The sequence below is a fragment of the Lynx canadensis genome, chromosome B3 (genome assembly GCF_007474595.2).
Source record: "Lynx canadensis isolate LIC74 chromosome B3, mLynCan4.pri.v2, whole genome shotgun sequence".
Taxonomy (NCBI): domain Eukaryota; kingdom Metazoa; phylum Chordata; class Mammalia; order Carnivora; family Felidae; genus Lynx; species Lynx canadensis.
In genome coordinates this window covers 33,076,231-33,097,558 of record NC_044308.2, presented here as the reverse complement: position 1 = coordinate 33,097,558, position 21,328 = coordinate 33,076,231, and the positions used below count along the sequence as shown (strand labels likewise).

Below are 21,328 nucleotides of genomic sequence, written 5' to 3'. Positions count from 1 at the left end.
ACTCACGAGCCGCGACATCATGATCTGAGCCGAAGTCAGCTGCTTAACCGACTGAGCCACCCAGGCGCCCCTATTTATTTATTTTAATGTTTGTTTATTTTTGAGAGAGAGGGAGAGCATGAGTGGGAGAGGGGCAGAGAGAGAGAGAATCCGAAGTAGGCCCTGCATGACAGCAGAGAGCCCAATGTGGGACTCAAACTCACAAACTGAAAGATCATGACCTGAGCCAAAGTCAGATGCTTAGCTGACTGAGCCACACAGGTGCCTCGTAATGTGATTTTAACTGACATTTACCTGATTGTTAATGAGGTGGAACATCATTGGTTGTCTCTTTTCCTTTTCTCTGCAGTGCCTCTTTCAAATATTTTACTTGTTTTTCTACTTCACTGTTTTTCTCATTTTTTTTTTTTACTCTTTTATTTATGTATTTATTTTTGGTAGTTATTTGTAGTTTCTGGCTGTTAATCCTTTGTCATTTTTTTTTTTTTTTTTGGTTTTGTATTGCATATATCTTCTCTTAGTTTTCTATTATCACTTCCTTTTTGAAACAGGATTTCTTAATTTTAATGTAGTGAATATTTAGATCTTTTTTCAATTGGGTTGTACTTTTATATCTTATTGAAGTAATCCTTCCCTATCCTATAATTTTTTCTAGAGGTTTTTTCCTAAAGGTTTTTAAATTTGCCTTGTCCATTTTAAGTTTGTTTGTTTTCATTTATTTTGAGAGAGAGCACAAGCCGGAGAGGGGCAGAGAGAAGAAGAGACAGAATCTCAAGTAGGCTCCACACCATCAGTGCAGAGCCCGATGTGGGGATTGATCTCACAAATCGTGTGATCATGAACTGAGCCGAGATCAAGAGTCAAATGCTTAACCAACACTGCAATACCTAGGCACCCCTTGCCTTGTCCATTCTTCTATCTATTTTAATTCATTTTCATTTTCCTGCGAATTCTTTTCCTCTTTTCTGGGTGGGGGGTGGGGATGAACAGAGGAAGACAGAGAATCCCAAGCAGGCTCCACACCCAGTGTGGACCCAGTGTGGTCTCACAACCACGAGATCATGACCTGAGCCAAAGTCAAGAGTCGGACACTTAACCAACTGAACCACCCAAGCACCCCTAAAACTTTTTCTCTTGAAGTCTGTTTTGTTTAATGTTAATATTGCTACTTTAGCTTTATTTTCGTTTCTATTTTCCTAATGTATCTTTTTGCTTTTTCTTTGCCTTTATGTTTTATTTTTTAATTTTTTTTAAAGTTTATTTATTTTGAGAGAGATCAGGGGAGGGGCAGAGAGAGAGGCTCCGCACTGTCAATGTAGAGCCTGACAGAGGGCTTGAAGTCACGAACTGTGAGTTGGATGCCTAACCGACTGAGACACACACACGCCCCTTCTTTGCCTTTATGTTTTAGATGTGTCTTTATAGAAGTAGCATTCATCAAGATTTTAGAAAACATCCATCCTGATCATTTAACTGGAGAATTTCATTTTTTTCCCTTCATTTTCTTTTGTTTGTTTTTTTTTTTTTTGGCTGAGTTTCTTTTTGTCTCTCTCATTTCATTACTTGTAGGTTACATACTCTATTCTTTAGTCTTCCTTTAGTGAGTACCCATTTTTTAATACATATTTAACTGAAAGTTCAAACTCAAAACTGAATATGTAGGGATTATCAAATGCGTTATTACCCATTGCCTTCTGCCAGTTCATGATATTGTTGTTCACAGATTATACTTTTGTTTGCTTTATTCAGTCAGTAGATGTTTAGAATACTTATGTATTTTACCAATTCCTTTGCTTCTTCCACCTTTTCATTATGGGGTTATTTCCCTTTTTCCTAAAATTATAAAGTTTTTTTAAATTTTGTTTTTTTTTTTAAGTAATCTCTACACCCAGTATGGGGCTCAAACTTACAACCCCAAGATCAAGAGTCTCATGCTGTACCGACTGAGCCAGCCAGGCACCCCTTAAAGTTTATTTAATGAGTCTAAAACTCTCAAATTTTATTTGTCTGTAAGTCTTTATTTGCCATTGTTCTTGAGAGTTTTTTTTTTTTTTAAGTTTATTTATGTAGTAATCTCTACACCCAACATGGGGCTCAAACTCATGACCCCGAGATCCAGAGCCACATGCTCTTCCGACTGAGCCAAACAGGAACCCCCAAAATTAGTTTTGAGGTATAAGAGTTTAGATCTGAGTTGGCAAACTGTTTTTGTAAAGGGCCAGTAATAAATATTTTGGGCTTGTGGGCGAGGTTCTGTCACAAGTTAACTCAGTTATGCATTTATAGTGTGGAAGCAACCATAGACCATATATAAACATGTGTGTGTGGCTGTATTCTGGTAAAATTTTGCTTATAGACACTTGAATTTGAATTTTATGTAATTTTCAGGTGTTACAAAATATTAAAAAATTTAAAAACTATTAAAAATGTAAAAAAAATTCTTAGTTTATGGGCCATATAAAAATGGGCTGGATTTGTTTGCCCTGTGGGCCATAGTTTGCTGACCTTGTATTTAGATTAACATTCATTTTACTTAGCATGGGAGTGATTTTTCTTATAATGTCTTTATGTGATATTATTTCCCATTTTTAATTGTTGAGACATCAGCTGTCAATCTAATTGTCCTTTCTGTGTAGGTTAGCTCATGATACTTTTTTCCTTTGGTTGCTTTTAAAAACTTCTTATTATCTCTAGTGCAGGTCCTTGTGATGTATACAAGCGTGGATTTATTTTCATTCAACCTGGTCAAGATTGGTTGAGCATTCTGAATCTAAAGATTAGTATCTAACATTATTTCTGGAAATTTTCTCAGCCATTATTTTTGCTTATATCTTACTATATCATATATAATATAGGAGGTAGATAGAAGAAAAATCCATCTGAATATTTTCTGCAAAGTTATGGTATAAGACGGTATTTATTATGTTCAATAATGTCGCTTAAAAAGAAAAAAAAAACCTTCCTCCTAGAATCGGGTGCTAGGCAATTTCTGTATAGATAACTGCATAAACTTCCTTTTGTCAAAGTTACTACTATTTTGTTTTGGTTGCTAAGCTATATGACATTAAGTATAATCCTAATGTGTAGTGTCCAGAGCTTAGTACATTTATTTGTGCACATTTTATGCATTATAATTATACATTACACATTAAGTATGCATTATAAATATCCATATGTGTTATTAATAGTTTGGATAGCAGAAGTTATGACTTGACATTTGTTTTTTAAAGTGCGTTAAAAATTCTTTGTACCTGTATGTAGTTAATGGATTAATTGCATGATTGGAGAGCTACTGATTATGGTTATTTGAATGCTTTTTTAAGTTAGCAAGATTTATGGTGGTGCTTTAACATAGATTTCTTTCTTTTCAGAGAACTCAGTTTCCTGCATCTGCTGAATCTCAGAAACCTCGACTGAAAAAAGGTTGGTGTGCAGTTTCACTGTGTGTGTATATTTGCACAGATTTTCTATTGATTCTTCTATATGCTTAGAGCTTTTAAAAATGAGTTCTGGGGGAAAGCAGTAATAGTCTTAACTATTCTGCCATATATAGCTTTTATTTTATGGAGTTGTTAGATATTATGGGATTGATTTTGCCTGTAAAATGTGTTAAATGGTGCCTTATTATTATGTAAGTGTGTATTAATTTTCTGCTTGTGGAAAAACCACTCTCAAGTTCCCAGAGTACCTATCAGGCCTTACATAATCTCATGTATATGTTAAATAAGTATGAGGTTTTATAAAAATTGAGTCTATGAAGATGAAGTAAGGGTATATATACTGTAAAGAGCTGCATTTAAAAATCTGATAGAGATATGTTATATTTTATTTAGAGGAACAGAATTCCTTTATATATTAACTTACAGTCTTAGGAAGGTTTGCATCAGATTGTAGTTAACTATATTGGATATTCTCTCATGTTTAATAAACATATCTAATGCCTAACAAACTCATCAGGCATTAGAAAATACCCAATCTTTTTATTTAGCGGAAGAGACCATCTATTTTATTATTTACTCATTTATTTATTATTTTCTAGATGAGGAAACCAAGGCTGAGTGGAAGGGACATGACTTTCCCAGGGTCATGGGTATAGTTCTTATCTGCATTATGAGTTATGGTTACCAGGCAATACATCCTTTTGCACAAAGTGTTTTCCTTTTGTCTGCTAAGAATTTTAAAGTTCATTTTACCACAATATTGTTTAGTTTACTTGGGGCATTTCTGTTCCTCTTTGAAATTATAATATAAATTGTTGGAAAATGTGATTGCCTTCAGAATTGGTTTTCAAAGAGTTTTTCAGGGATACATCTTTCATTGAAAGGGCAGTACATCTGTAATTTAGATTATTTGTGAAATTTAGGTGTTTATTCTAATTTCTAACATAGTTGCTAATTTTTTTACATCATTTCTGGACATGAGAATCATATTGCTGTGATGTCTGTCACTTTGATTAATCGCAGGGGTGATTTGGCTGGTTAGGTGGGGCTAGTACGTATTGTGATGGTCTCTCCAGTGTTCTTTCCATGCTTCCTCCAGAGTCAAATTCCATGGTTTGACTGACTTCCAGTCCAGGAGAGCTGTAATTAGTATATACCAATCAAAAATTGGCACATAACCAATTCAGGCTAATGAGTTGGTAACTGTGGGGCAGAGTGTCACATTTGACAGTGCTATAGGGTCCCTTGCAATCCTTTCTCCCCATTTTCTGGTTCCTATTACTAAAGTTTAGTTTTTCCTGTTCTTGAACGCCTCATAGGTGAGTACTTACTCAGTTCCAGGACCAGTGATAGGTATCTGGGATACAAAGATAGACAGGGCATAGATTCTGCCCTTAGGAATTGACAGTCTTCAGGGCATATAGAATATAAGCAAATTATTAAAAAAATTTTTTTTTAATGTTTATTTTTTTTGAGAGACTCAAAGCACGAGCAGGGAGGGACTGAAAGAGACAGGGAGACACAGAATCCGAAGCAGGCTCCACCTGCTGTCAGCACCGAGCCCGATGTGGGGCTTGAACCCATGAACTGCAAGATCATGACCTGAGCCAACGTCGGACGCTTAACTGACTGAGCCACCCAGGCGCCCTGAATATAAGCAAATTATTGAAATATAGTATATGCATTCCAGTTTCTTCAACTCTTTTTATGTGAAATATCTAGAATTCTTTTTCCATTATTGCTTTTGTTCTCTGGTGAAATTCATTGGCCCCTTGGAAATATGAAGTTCAGGACTAAATAGAATATATCAGGTGTGAACAGGGCCAAGTGAAACATCTGGAAAATAAAAATCTCTTCACCGAGATCTTTTATTTCTTTTAGTCCAGCTCAAAGTCGCATTGCCTTTTGGGCAACTATTTTACACGTTTGCAATACTACTATATTTTACAATTTCAGGAGTATCATTCATGTAGAATACAATGACTACAATATAAATGATACCTTTGGAGTTGTGCAAAGTGGTGACACAGGGACCTAAAATAATATTAAGGGTATAACTTCTTAACCTGCCCTTAATTTCCAGCTTCCACAACCCCAAATTTTATTTTGTCAATATGGTGAATTCCATCGATGAATTTTGGAATGTTGTTACCAACCTTTGAATTCCTGGGATAGACCCCACATGGTTATGACGTATTAACCTTTTTATGTTGCTGGATTCAACTTGCTAGTTTTTGTTACGAGGTTTTACATTTGGGGGTGCCTGGGTGGCTCAGTCAGTTAAGTGTCCGACTTCAGCTCAGGTCATGATCTCAGTTTTTGAGTTCAAGCTCTGCGTCAGGCTTTGTGTTGACAGCTCGGAGCCTGGAGCCTGCTTTGGATTCTGTGCCTCCCTCTCTCTACCCCTCCTCCACTTGCACTCTGTCTGTCTCTCTCAAAAGCAAATAAATATTTAAAAAAATTTTACAAAAAAAAAAATAAAAGAATTTTTACTTTTGTTCATGAGGATGTTGATCTATAGGTTTTTGTTTTGTTTTGTTTTTTGGTATCAGGGTTGTGCTGGTCTCAAAACAAGTTGGGGCTCTTCCCTCTTCTATTTCCTGGAGATTTTGTATAGAATTGGTGTTATGTCTTTCTTAAATGTTTGCTAGATTGTGACAGTGAAGTAATCTAGGTCTGGGTTTTTCTTTGTTGGAAGATTTTTAACTACAAACTCAATTTCTTTAACAGATCTGGGCTATTCAGGCTATACATACTTCTTTAGGGAGAGTTTTAGGTATTGTTTTTCTTTCAAAGAAATGTATCCATTTCATCTCAGTTATCAAATTTATTGGCATAAAAGTCATAATACTTCTATAGTTTCCTTTTAATGTCTGTAGAGTATGTAGTGATATTCCCTCTGTTCCTGATTTTGCTGATTCATGTCTATCATTTTTTTCTCGTTCAGTTTGGCTAGAAATTTATCTATTTTATTGATTTTTTCAATATCTTTTTTTCTTGATCAGGTTGACTAGAAACTTATCCATTTTATTATCTTTTCAAAAAACCAGATTTTGATTGTATTTTCTCTTCTCTATTACTTTTCTGTTTCAATTTTGTTGATTTCTGCTCTTATCTAATACTGTGTTTAATTTGAAGTTTCTTGTTTCTTTTTGCAGTTTCTTAAGGTAGAAACTTAGATCATCCATTTGAGATTTTTCTCCTTTTCTGTTAGAAGCATTTAGTACTTTACATTTCCCTCTAAGCAGTGTTTAACTGGTTCATACACATTTCAAATGTTATATTTTAACTTTTATACAATTCTAAATATTTTCAGATTTTCTTTGTGTTCTCCTTTCCCATGCACAATTAAGAAAGGTATGGATTAATTTCCATATATTTGAGGATTTTTCCAGATTTTTTTTTCTTACTGGTTTCTAGTTTAATTCTAATTATGGTTAGAGACCATACTTTATATGGTTTGGTTTAAGGCCCAGAATGTGGTCTATGTTGATGAATATTCCATGTGCCTTGAAAAGAATGTGTATTCTCTTATTGGATGGAATAGTCTAGAAATGTCAGGTCAAGTTTGATAATATTGTTCTTCTGTGTACTTATTGATATAAATATTAATATCCTTACAAAGAAGATACTGATATTCGTAATGGAAGAAAAATATTGAATTATGCACCTGTAATTATGGGTTTGTCTCTTTCTAGTCCAAGACCTTTACTTTGCATATTTTGTTGAAGGTCTGTTGTTGGATGTGTATACATTTAGGATTTATTAAAAATTCACTCAATTCAGAAGAGTGAAGTGACTCTTTTATCATTATGTAATGTCCCTCTTTTATTCCTGATAATATTCTTTCTTTGAAGTCAACTTTGACTAATGTTTTTGAGGATAATAGAGCTTGTATTTAAGTATAAAGTTCTGGGACTTTTGATAAATGAAATTAGTCAAATTAGCCACCACCACCATCACAATCAAGATATAGAACAGCTAGGGGTGTCTGAGTGGCTCAGTCAGTTTAACATCCTACTCTTGATTTCAGCTCAGGTCATGATCTCATATTTTGTGGGATCAAGCCCCACATGGGGTTCTGCGCTGATGGTGCAGAGCCTGCTTGGGATTCTCTCTTTGTCCTCCCCTGCTTGTGCTCTCTCTAAATAAATAAACATTTGAAGAAAGAAAAGGGGAAAAAAGGTGTAGAACAGCTTAATCACCCTCAAAAATTCACCTTGACTTTGTAGTAAAGAATGTGGTCTATGTTGGTGAATATTCCAACTTCTACTTCCAATTGCTAGCAGTCATTGATTGTTTTCTTCTTATAGTTCTGTCTCTTCCAGAATGTCATTTAAATTAATCATACATTATGTAACCTTTTGAATGGCTTTTTTCACCTAGTATAATGTTTTTAAGATTTATCCATGTTGTCGTGTGTCTGAATTTCTTTTATTGAGTAGTATTCAATTGTATGTTTATACTGTAGTTTATTCATCCATTTACCAATTGAAGGACTTATGAGTTTTTGGCTAATACAGATACAGCTGTGAGGAGTGGGGCGGGGGGACAAAAAAACAACCCCAAGATCAAAAAAACAAATACAGCTGCTATAAACATTTGCCTAGAGGGTTTTGTGTAAACATGTTTTTATTTCACTTATCAAGTGGTTTGGAGTGGCATTTCTGGGTAGTATTAATAAGTATATGTTTAGCTTTATTAGAAATTGCCAAACTGTTTTCCAAAGTAGTTGAACCATTTTGTATTTCCTTCTACAAAGTATGAGTGTTTCTTATACATCATAAATGATTTGGGGAAATAGTCTCTCCTTTTTTATTTTCTGGAAGGGTTTCTGGAGAATGGACTAATTTCATCCTTAAACGTTTGTTGGAATGTTTCTGTGAAGCCACCTGGGTCTGGAGTTTTCTTTGTAGAAATTTTTTCAACAACAAATTCAATTTCTTCAATAGAGATAAAGCTAAATAGGTGACCTAGTTCTTCTTAATTGAGCTTTGCTGGTTATGTCTTTCAAGGAATTTGTTTCACTTCATCTAAATTGTCAAATTTTGAAGTTCACTATTTATCCTAAGAAATATTAAAAATACTGGGAATGCGAGCTGGTGCAGCCACTCTGGAAAACAGTATGGAGGTTCCTCAAAAAAACTAAAATAGAACTATCCTACGACCCAGCAATTGCACTACTAGGTATTTATCCACGGGATACAGGTGTGCTGTTTCGAAGGGACACATGCACCCCCATGTTTATAGCAGCACTATCAACAATATCCAAAGTATGGAAAGAGCCCAAATGTCCATCGATGGATGAATGGATAAAGAAAATGTGGTGTATATATACAATGGAGTATTACTTGGCTATCAAAAAGAATGAAATTTTGCCATTTGCAACTACGTGGATGGAACTGGAGGGTATTATGCTAAGTGAAATTAGTCAGAGAAAGACAAAAATCATATGACTTCACTCATACGAGGACTTTAAGAGACAAAACAGATGAACATAAGGAAAGGGAAACAAAAATAATCTAAAAATAGGGAGGGGGACAAAACAGAAGAGACTCATGAATATGGAGAACAAACAGAGGGTTACTAGAGTGGTTGTAGGAGGGGGGATGGGCTAAATGGGTAAGGGGCACTAAGGAATCTACTCCTGAAATCATTGTTGCACTATATGGTAACTACTTTGGATGTAAATTTTAAAAAAGAAAAGAAAAGAAATATTAAAAATACTGTGAAACCTCTATAATTAAAACAGTACAGTACTTGTACACGATTAGAAGCGAAACCAATGGAAAGAACAGAGAAAGTCCAGAAAGAGACTCAAATACATTTGTCAATTTAGTATGTGATAAAATATATGGTGTCTCAAATTACTGGAGTAAAGATGTGCTTTTTAAATAAACGGTTCTGGGACAACTGGATAACCATTTTGATAAAGAAAAAAATTAGATTTATACTTCACATCATACACAAGAATAAACTTCGAATGGGTCAGAGATCTAATCTAAATGTAAAATACATAACCATGTAAGTGCTAAAAGAAGATATTGCCAGAGGCAATAAAAATTGATAAATATTATCTCATAAAAATATTAACTCACAAATTTTTTTTTTTGCATGGCAAAAGGCACAATAAAGAAAGACAAAGAGAAATAATATACCAGGTGAATATATTTGCAACATATATCACATAGATGGCTAATATCCCTAATATATAAAGAACTCTTTTTAAAAAATTTTTTTTTATGTTTATTTATTTTTGAGAAACAGACAAAGTGTGAGTGGGGGAGGGGCAGAGAGAGAAGGAGACACAGAATTTGAAGGGCTCTGAGCAAGTGGTCAGCACAGAGCCTGATGCGGGGCTTGAACCCACGAACTGTGAGATCATGACCTGAGCCGAAGTCAGACGCTTAACCAACTGAGCCATCCAGGTGCCCCAAGAACTCTTAAAACTTAGTGTGGGGGATAAAAGACCAAACACTTAATAGAAAAATTGATAAAACATAATCACAGTTTATACACACACACACAAAACACACACACAATATAAGGATGACCTTTGGGCATATTTTTTTTAATGTTTTTATTTATGTTTGAGACAGAGAGAGACAGAGCATGAGCAGGGCAGAGAGTGGGGGAGACACAGAATCCGAAGCAGGCTCCAGGCTCTGAGCTGTCAGCACAGAGCCTGACGCAGGGTTCGAACTCACGGAATGTGAGATTATGACCTGAGCTGAAGTCGGATGCTTAACCAACCGAGCCACCCAGGCGCCCCGACCTTTGGGCATATTAAAAATGTGATAAACCCTGGGGCACGTGGGTGGCTTAGTCGGTTGAGTGTCTGACTTCAGCTCAGGTCATGATCTTGCAGTCCGTGGGTTGGAGCCCCACGTCAGGCTCTGTGCTGACAGCTCAGAGCCTGGAGCCTGCTTTGGATTCTTTGTCTCCCTCTCTCTCTGCTCGCTCATGCTTTGTCTCTCTCTGTCTCTCAAAAATGAATAAACATTAAAAAAATTCTTTTAAATAAAAAATTTTATATGTTTTAAAATGAAAGACCCTTGCTATGAAGGAAGTTATTAAGACATTTGTTAAAATTTGAATAGGATGGTAAGGTAGATAATAGTATTGTATCGATGTTAGTTTTGATCATTTTACTGAGGAGTAAAGGGGTATCATGCCTGCAACTTTCTTTTTTTAGATTTTTTTTGCTTTTTGCTTTTTTTTAATTTTAGAGAAAGAGAGAGAGTGTGTGTGAGTGGGGGAGAGGGCAAAGGGAGAAAAAGGGAAAGAAAATCTCTGCATTGAGTGTGGAGTGTGACACGGGGCTCGATCCCATGACCTGAGCCAAAATCAAGAGTTGAATGCTTAATCACCTGAGCCACCCAGGTGTCCCTCATGTCTGAAACTTTCTGAAAAATATTTCAGAACAAATATATAGAAAGAATGATAAACTGGGGTAAAATCTTCATATTTGGGGACTCTGGGTGAAGGTTTTGTAGGAATTCTTTCCAGGTTTTTTTTTCAGCTTTTCTCCAGCCTTGAACATATTTAAACTAAGTTTTTTAAAAGGAGTTCCCATGGAGAAAGAGCTTTCTCACTCTGATGAAGCAGCCCAAGGTAGAGACCTGCCACTTCCTGGATCTGAACATTACCTGGTCAGGATGTGATTCTTAGAGCTGCTGTGTTCATCTCACAAATGTTAACAAGAGCTCTCCCTGGCCTCTAGGTCCTCTCCACCTTTCCTTTCTCCACTGGATCCTTTCTATCTTTGTAGGCACCACCTCCTCTACTTGAACCTTAATCTCACAGGGCTCTATTTTGGACCCTCTTTTCTTCTCATCATGAATCCTCCTAATTATATTTTTTCAAATTGTGGGTAGCAACTCACTGTCAGGTCACTGAACACAGAAGGCTGTGACCAGCACTGGGAGAAAGAACAGAGTATCACCGAATATCACATGTGGCAGATGTCCCCCAGCAGATGAGCAGATTCCTCATATCATCAGCCCGTCAACCATCCATACCTTGTCACTGCAGAATGTCAGTTGTCACCTCACCCCCAGCCTGCCCCAGATCAGCTGAAAAAAGAACATGAGAGAGCCCCTCTGTGTGCTTTATATCAGGCACAGAACGAGGGTGCTAGGGACATAGCAGTAAACAAGAGACAAGGTAGTTACCATCCAGTAGGAAGGTAGATGTTGGACAAGTAAATCTCAAGCATTGAGAGTTGTTATAAAAGAGAAACCCAGTATTTACCCAAGGAATACAAAAACACGAATTCAAAGGGATGCATGTACCCCTATGTTTATAGCAGCAATGTTTATAATAACCATGATATGGAAGCAGCCCAAGTATCCATCGATTTATGAATGGATAAAGATGTGATATGTATATGCAATGGAATATTATTCAGCTACAGAAAAGAATGAAATCCTGCCATTTACAACAACATGGATGGAGCCAGAGGGTATAATGCTAAGTGAAATAAGTCAGAGAAAGAAAAATACCATATGATTTCACTCGTGGAATTTAAGAAACAAAACAAATGAAGAAAGCAAAAAGAGAAAGAGACAAACCAAGAAACAAACTCTTAAGTACACAGAACAAACAGATGGTTACCTGAGAGGAGGTGGTTGGGGGATGGGTTAAATAGGTGATGGGGATTAGGAATGCCTGTGTTGTGATGAGTACCCAGGTGATGTATGGCATTGTTGAATCACTATATTGTTCACCTGAAACTAACATAACACTGTATGTTAACCAACTGGAATTAAAAAAGGAAACCCAGGATACTATCACAGACTTTCATTGGGTCAGGAGAGTCAAGGATGGCACTCAGAGGATGGGGGGGCTTTGAATGAGTCCTGGATAGTGGATGTTCAGTGTCCGCCAGGCACAGAGGAAGAGTGGCTGGGAGATAACTTATTGATAGGGTGTTTTGATTACATGGGGAGTCAAAGGTGTGTCCTGGGTTTCTGGCTGTGCAGACCCTTCCTTATGGCTCTTTTGGTTGCTTCTTTTTTGTTTGTTTGCTTATTTATTTTTGAAAGAGCACAAGTGGGGGAGGGGGAAGAGAGAGAGGGAGACACAGACTCTGAAGCAAGCTCCAGGCTCGCGCAGAGCCCAGCACAGGGCTTGAACTCATAAACTATGAGATTATGACCTGAGCCGAATTCAGACTCTTAACCAACTGAGCCATCCAGATGCTCCCTCTTCTGGTTGCTTCTTTGTTTTCTTTACAAGACAGAACTTTTTTTTTTTTTTTTTTTTTTTGAGAGAGAAAGTATGAGCAGGAGAGGGGCAGAGAGAGAGGGAGACACAGAATCTGACACAGGCTCCAGGCTCTGACTTGTCAGTACAGAGCCCAATGGGGGGCTGGAACCCACAAACCATGAGATTGTGACCTGAGCTGAAGTCGGACGCTTAACTGACTGAGCCACCAAGACTGAGAACATCTTGAGGGCAGGGATTAAATCTTGTTTATTTAATCTCTGGCATCCATTATAATATCTGACATATCTTTACTGAAAGAATAAATGAATTCGGGATGTGGTGGCGGGTGGGGGGGGAAGGAGTTCTCATGGGAGATGACATTTCCAAAAAAACTCCACAAGCATATAACAGATTGTTTATTTTCATTCACATATAATTGGCCTCTTTTATTTTTTTAACTATACAGTTCACCCAGTTAAAGTATACAATTCAGGGGCATCTGGCTGGCCAGGTCTATTTTTAAATGTACAATCCAGTGGCATTAATTACATTTACAATGTGCAACCATCACGACTATCTCCAAAACTTTCATCACCCCAAACAGAAACTCTGTACCCATTAAGCGATAATTGCTCCTTTCCCCTACCAGTCCCTAGTACCTTCTCTTCTACTTTCTATCCCAATGTAATTTGTGTATTCTAGATATTTTATATGCTCAGAATCATACAATATTTGTCCTTTTGTGTCTAGCTTACTACATTTAGCCTAATGTTTTAAAATTTTTTTTTTTAACGTTTATTTATTTTTGAGACAGAGAGAGAGAGAGAGCATGAACGGGGGAGGGGCAGAGAGAGAGGGAGACACAGAATCGGAAACAGGCTCCAGGCTCCGGGCTGTCAGCACAGAGCCCGACGCGGGGCTCGAACTCACGGACCGCGAGATCGTGACCTGGCTGAAGTCGGACGCTCAACCGACTGCGCCACCCAGGCGCCCCATTTAGCCTAATGTTTTAAAGGTTCATCTATGCTATAACATGTTATACAGAATTTCATTATTATTAAAAAAAAATTTTTTTAATGTTTATTTTGAGAGAGGGACTGAGTGGGGGAGGGGTAGAGAGAGAGGGAGACACAGAATCTGAAGCGGGCTCCAGGCTCTGAGCTGTCAGCACAGAGTCTGATGTGGGGCTCGAACTCACGAGATGTGAGATCATGACCTGAGCCGAAGTCAGATGCTCAACCGACTGAGCTACCCAGGCACCCCCAGAATTTCATTATTTTTTTAAGACTGAATAACATGCCATTGTATGTGTATCTCACGTTTTGTTTATCCATTCTTTCTGTTAATGGACACAGGTCATTTCCAACTTTTGGCCTTTGCGAATAATGCCGTAATGAACATTGGGCACAAATTCCTGTTTGAGTCCCTGCTTTCGTTCCTTTTGCATATATATCTAGGAATGGAATTACTGCATCATATGGTAATTCTATGTTTAGTTTTTTGAGGAAATGCCACACTGTCTTCTATAGCAGCTGCATATGCAGGGGCTCCGGTTTCTCCACATCGTTGCTAACACCGTTATTTTCTGCTGTTGCTTTTTTATTCTTTTAAAAATAGCTATCCTAGTGGGTATGAAGTAGTATCTCATTGTAGTTGTGATTTCTATTTCTGTAATGATGAGGGCTGTTGGCCATCTCTTTTCATGTTCTTACTAGTCATTTGTACATGTTCTTTGTAGAACTGTCTATTCAAATGCTCTGCCCATTTCTACATTGGATTGTCTTTCTTTGTTGAGGTTAGGCCTATTTTATAAATTTTGTGTTATTTTTTTTTAAGAACTTTTTTTTAAGTTTGAGAGAGAGCAAGTGTGAGCGGGGAGGGGCAGAGAGCGAGAATCAGAGGTAGGCTTCTTGCACTGTCAGCACAGAGCCCAACGCAGGGCTTGATCTCAGGAACTGCAAGATCATGACCTGAGCTGAAATCAAGAGTACACTGTTTAACCAACTGAGCCACTCAAGTGCCCCTATAAATATTTTTTAAATGTTTTGTTTATTTTTTGAGAGAGAGAGAGAACATGAACGCATAAGCAGAGGAGGGGCAGAGAGAGAGGGGGACAGACGATCCTATGTGGGGTCTGTGCTGACAGGCTGACAGCAGCAGGGCTTCTGTGGGGCTTGAACTCATGAACTGTGAGATTATGACCTGAGCATAATCAGGTTGGACTCTCAACCAACTGAGCCCCCCAGGTGCCCTGAGGTTAAGCCTGTTTTAATAGTGATTGATTCTTATCTTTTTTTTTTTTCCTTTAAGAGATGTTTGCTTCAGTTATTTCAGGATTTTATTCAAAAATTTGATTCAGAGAACCTTATTCAGCAGCACTTAGTTTAAAAAAAGTCAAGATTTTTTCAACATTCTTTTCTCTGTCTTTAGTCTGAAAAGGAAGACAGATTTAAAGGAATCAAGAATCTGGTATTGATTTAATTTTGGAGGTAAAGTTTTAGCTAGGTATCATCCTCTTTTTCCTCTGTAGGGTTTAGAGAACTAGAGTGATGAGTAAGTTATTTATACTTAAAAATCATCTGGGCACTCTTGTATGCAGAGAAATATGCAAGTATGAATTGACACAAATGCTTTTGAGTAAAAGTTTGTCAGTAAATATCAGGAGCTTTAAAAGCTCAGGGGCGCCTGGGTGGCTCAGTCAGTTTAATGTCTGTTGATATCAGCTCAGGTCATGATCTTGCCTTTGTGAGACTGAGCTCCTTGTTAGGCTTCGTGCTGAGCAGAACTTGCCTGGGATTCTGTCTCTCCCTCTCTCTCTGCTCCTCCCCTGCTTTGCAAGCTCTCTCTCATTCTCTGTCTCTCAAAATGCATACACTTAAAAATAAAAGTTTATATTATTTAACTTAGTACTTCGTATTGTAAGAATCTGTTCAAATAAAGTATTCTCAACATTTTTTGATTTTTATAAAGCAAAGATATTCATTACAGAAGTATTCATTACACTATAGCAGTGATTTATTGTAAACAACTTTCACATTCAGCAATAAAACAAAGCTAAGTAATTATTTATTCATGCAAATAAATACGAACCAGCTATTTAAATTAATGTTTATTTTTTATTTATTTATTTATTTATTTATTTATTTATTTATTTTTTCAACGTTTATTTATTTTTGGGACAGAGAGAGACAGAGCATGAACGGGGGAGGGGCAGAGAGAGAGGGAGACACAGAATCGGAAACAGGCTCCAGGCTCTGAGCCATCAGCCCAGAGCCCGACGCGGGGCTCGAACTCCCGGACCGCGAGATCGTGACCTGGCTGAAGTCGGACGCTCAACCGACTGCGCCACCCAGGCGCCCCAATGTTTATTTTTTTTTTTTTAATTTTTTTTTTTCAACGTTTATTTATTTTTGGGACAGAGAGAGACAGAGCATGAACGGGGGAGGGGCAGAGAGAGAGGGAGACACAGAATCGGAAACAGGCTCCAGGCTCCGAGCCATCAGCCCAGAGCCCGACGCGGGGCTCGAACTCACGGACCACGAGATCGTGACCTGGCTGAAGTCGGACGCTTAACCGACTGCGCCACCCAGGCGCCCCGCCCCAATGTTTATTTTTAAAAAGCAGCATTGAGGGGCTCCTAAATGGCTCAGTTAGTTAAGTGTCTGACTTCGGCTCAGGTCATGATCTCAGAGTTCATGGATTTGAGCCCCGCATTGGGATCTCTGCTGTCAGTCCAGAGCCTGCTTCAGATCTCTCCCCCTCCCCCTATCTATCAAAAATAAACAAACATTAAAAAAAATATTTAAAATTGTCTGTAGATAAATATCTCTCTTAAAATGCACATATAAAAAGATTAGGAAGAAATATGGTAAATTAATAACCATGATTATCTGTAAGTATGTGAACATGTGAGGTTTTTTGTTGTTGTTCCTTTCTATATTTTCAAAACTTCTGTAGTGAGCATGTAATTTTTCTAAGTTTCAGTATTTTGATTTTTTTTTTTAAGAAGTTCTACACTCAACATGGGGCTTCAACTCATGGCCCCCAAATCAGGAGTTGCATCTCTGCCAACTGAGCCAGCCATGTACCCCCAAGATTTTATTTAAGGTTTTTTTTTATTTTTTAAGGTTTCTTATTTTGAGAGAGATAGCATGTGTGATTGGGGGAGGGGCAGAGAGAGAACGAGAAAGAGAATCTCAAGCCAAATTCTGATATGGTACTCAAACTCATGAACCGTGAGATCATGACTTGAGCCAAAATCAAGAGTTGGATGTCTGACTGAACCACCCAGGTGCCCCGAATCTATTCTTAATGTAAAAAGTTTGAACAACTTCAAGAAAGCTAAATACTCCTTAAATCACCATCCAGTCCAGTGGTAATCATTATTTTCAGTTAATGTGCTTTATTTAGACTTTTATACAGTGTATGTGTATATGTGTATAGCAATATAAGTATACAGTTTACTGTTGTGTAAGTGTTTTATATAAATGGTAACTATCATGTATTTTTCTAGGTTGATATATCTTGGAGGGCTTTCCATGTCAGTAGGTCAAGATCACTTCATTATTCTTAACTATACTGGTTCATAGTACAGATATATTACAGTTTCTTTTCCTTTTCATAGCACTTAAATTGTTTCTGGGGCGCCTGGGTGGCTCAGTCGGTTGAGCATCCGACTTCAGCTCAGGTCATGATCTCGCAGTTTGTGAGTTCGAGCCCCACGTCGGGCTTTGTGCTGACTGCTCAGAGCCTGGAGCCTGCTTCAGATTCTGTATCTCTCAGTCTCTTTCTGTGCCCCTCTCCCACTCGTGCTCTGTCTCTCTCTCAAGAACAAATAAACATTAAAAAAAATTAAAAAGTTAAATTGTTTTTAATTTTTCACTATTTGGTATAATGGCCATCTGGGAAAAGTATGCACACTTAAAATTTTAATAATTCTGCCAAGTTGCTGTACAAAATTACCATTTATATTTTTACTATTAACATGAGTATCTACAGCATATCTCTCCATATTATTTTTATGATGTCCACAAAATAATAGCAGTAAGAAATATGTAATACAGGATTGTAAGAGGGATGTGCTCATCTTTTTCAGACCTTGTTCTACCTGAGTTGTTTTTAGCAGTAAATAAGAGAAAATCCAACTCAGTGGCTTAAACAATAAGGAATTTTTTCGGTTAACATAAGAGGAAGTCCAGAATTAGAATGGGCTCTAGGGCTGGTCAAGCAGTTCAGTGACATATGAAGCCCTGAGTTCTTTCTGCCTCTCATGCCTGTATTTTCCTGAAGTTAAAGCTGCCAGTGGCATTCCGGATCCATTTTCCCAATGCCAGAGATATGGTCTGGCTTCCCATTGTTCTCTTTTAAAAATAAGAAAAGCCTTCTTTCCCCAGAACCTCTTAGGAATACTCTTTTCATTGGATCAGATTGATAGGCCCGCCAGTCTTGGACAAGGGAGATAGGATTACCATTGATTAATCTAATCAGCTGATAGGGAGTGAATTTTGAGGAGTCCAGGGGTAATCAATGCTGGTTGCAGAGCACAGACGCTCAGATAAGTTAAGTGGTATATGGATACAGGAGCAAATACTAATGCACCGGAAGCCGTCAGACTCCTCCCTCCAACACAGTGTTTTTAGAAATCAGCTGCTATGATTTCTTGCTTCTGTTTCTGTCATCATCTGCTCTGTCTCTGTTTTTCTCTTTGGGTCTGTTCTGACTCTCTGCTTGTAGTGCTGCTACTGATTACTTCTCTTTTACTTTCCTTTGCCTTTTATGATAAAAACATTTTATATAGTGTAAATATCTGAATCACACATTTTACATTGTACAGGTTTGAGAAATGATTGTGAAGAATAGGATATCAGAAAATTGTTTTGTATAAAACTTGGTTTAATATTACTCAGTAATTTCTCTTGAATTCTGATGTCAAATTGGGCTGCCAGTAAAGATGGTACAGTAAACTCAAGTTTTGTTCACTCCTACTCCAGATACAGAGCAATAAAGAATAAAATGTAAGTAGCAAGAATATACAAAGCCCACCTGAAGGAAAATTATTTTTAGGCAAATAGACTATGAAAGAAAAAGGAAAGGACCCTGGTTTTTATTTTAAAATATAAGTTTATGGTTTTCTGATGAGAAAATCAGTATAACTTCATCATAGAAATTTGGGAAATATAAGGAGGTATAAAGAAAACAGGAAAAATGTCAACCTTAAGATTTAATGAACTTTAGTTGGCAAATTAAAAATTAAAGTAGTACTTTGAACAAAAAGCTTTCACATTTCACTGTGAAGTCTTTAGATGTCTTATTAACCTGTAGTTCAGATATTCTCAACCTTGGCAGTATTGACATTTTGGACATGATGAGTTCTTTCCTGTGGGAGAGGTCCTATATATTGTAGGATGTTAACAGCATCCGTGTCCTCTACCTAATGCAGGTTAGTAGTGCCCAGTTGTGACAACTGAACATCTCCAGGTATTGCCGTATGTCTCTAGGGTGCAAAATTGTTCCTAGTTGAAAACCATTGCTCTGGTTAAATAAATAGTCTGACACTTGAAAATAGAAGGTAGGAAGTTAATAGCTTTAACATAAGGAATTCACACAGAAGTTGGATTAACAGGCAGAAAGACTTCATCTGACCAAGCAGTAATTGAAGGCATTTTGACTGAGAAGCTCTGTGTCTGGATTTGGATGTTGTCCCCCAACCACACCCCTCAGCCTGAGAGGCTCATATCCTGGTTTGACTCTAGTCTTGAGGGTAGTGAGTGCCAACTGTGGAAAGGGTAAACAACTTCCTATTTGGGATTTTTGTCCAAATATATCTGGACTTTTTCAAGAACAAGCAACTTCTTATTTGGAATTGTTTATCAGAATTACTTGATGGTTCTGAGAAAATAATATCCTACATGGGGCTACTTAAGTCCTCTTCATTTCTCCTTATGAATGACCTCAGGTGACTTTCTTCTGGCTTTCAGTTGAGGACCTTATCCATCATTGAGGTCAGTGAATTGATTTCCTTCATGCGATATTTCCTTTCTTAGAGGAATCTCCATTGGAGACCTTTTCCATTTTGGGGTGGCTATAGCCCAGGATGAGTTTTGTCTACATCCTGAGGCAATATATTTACTTGTGAGAAACTTAACTCAGCTTGAGGTTTGCTTTCAGAGTATTTTTTTAATAGAAGAAAAAAAAATTTTTATTGTGGCAAAAGATATATGTAACCATTTTTAAGTGTACAGTTTGGTGGCATTAATTATATTCACTGTGTTGTACAACCATCACCTTCTATTTCAAAACCTTTTTCATCACCCCAAACAGAAACTATGTACCCGTTAAATAATAACTTTCCATTTCCCCCTTACCTCTAACCCCTGCTAACCTCTGTTCTACTTTCTGTCTCTGAATTTGCCCCTTCTAGATGTTTCATATAAGCAAAATCATACAATATTTGTCTATTTGTGTCTTTTTTATGTTCTCAGGGTTCATCCATGTTGTACAGAATTTCATTCCCTTTTAAGGCTGAATAATATTCCAATGTGTGTATATACCACATTTTGTTTATCAGTTTATTTGTTGATGGATATTTGGGTTGCTTCCATAGAGTATTTTTAAGTTGTCAGTAATTCTTAAAACCTTAAGGAATTTAAAGGTTGTGGAGGTTGGGAATGTTACAGATATTCTGGAAATAGGTCATTTCCTATACTATGTGTAACAATTTCTTTTACGGACTAATTACTATCTGTATATTTGGTTCTCAGTAATGATTTTATGGACATGCTTTAAAAATTTTTTTTTATTAATATTTATTTTTTTGAGAGAGAGAGTCAGAGTGCAAGTGGGGGAGAGGTAGAGAGAGAGGGAGACACAGAATCTGAAGCAGGCTCCAGGCTCTGAATTGTCAGCACAGAGGCCAATGCAAGGCTTGAACCCACAAACCATGAGATCATGACCTGAGCCAAAGTTGGACACCGACTGAGCCACCCAAGTGCTCCGTATAGATACATGCTTTTGACTTCATTAATACATTTCCCTTTTTCTGTGTTTTAGTTCTTGTGTATAGAGAGTTGTAGAGTTAGAAGGTTATTTCGATGTTGTCTAATTTAGTTTACAATCTGCATGAAATTGCTCTCACAGCATCTTTCATTGACAGTTCTCTCACTTTACTGTTTCTACTGTAACAGTGAATGACTTTTATTGATTTGCTTTTTGCTTTTTGAAGGGATAGTTCTCTTGTCTCCATGTATTCAACCCTGTTTTCCTAGTCTATTGTAATCTGGCTTTTGCGCTACCACTGCACTGATTAAATTGAGCTGAGCATTGGCATCTTTTATTATTGTGGTAAAATATATAGAACATAAAATTTATCATTTTAACCATTTTTAAATATACAGTTCTGTGGCATTAAGTACGTTCACATTGTTCTGCAACTGTCACCACCATCCATCTCCAAACTTTTCCATCTTCTCCAACTGGAACTTTGTACCCATTAAACAATAACTCTCCATTACTCCCTTCCCTCAACACCTGGTAACCACCATTCTACTTTCTTTTTCTTTTTTTCCAGTTTTATTTTATTTTATTTTATTTTATTTTATTTTATTTTATTTTATTTTTTTATTTAATTTTATTTAATTTTTAATTTTTTCTTTTATTTTAGAGAGAGCAAGAGCACTAGT

At 37.1% G+C, this 21,328-nt stretch overlaps 1 protein-coding gene across 2 annotated transcripts in view; it reads left to right on the top strand.

Annotated features, from left to right (window-relative positions):
- Nucleotides 1–21,328, top strand: part of BBS4 (Bardet-Biedl syndrome 4) — a 54,515-nt gene that overhangs the window by 4,047 nt on the left and 29,140 nt on the right. For both annotated transcript variants that reach the window (XM_030317766.1, XM_030317765.2), the window contains exon 2: nt 3,372–3,423. In XM_030317766.1, coding sequence (XP_030173626.1) covers nt 3,372–3,423 — 52 coding nt within the window. The remainder of the gene's footprint in view (nt 1–3,371; nt 3,424–21,328) is intronic.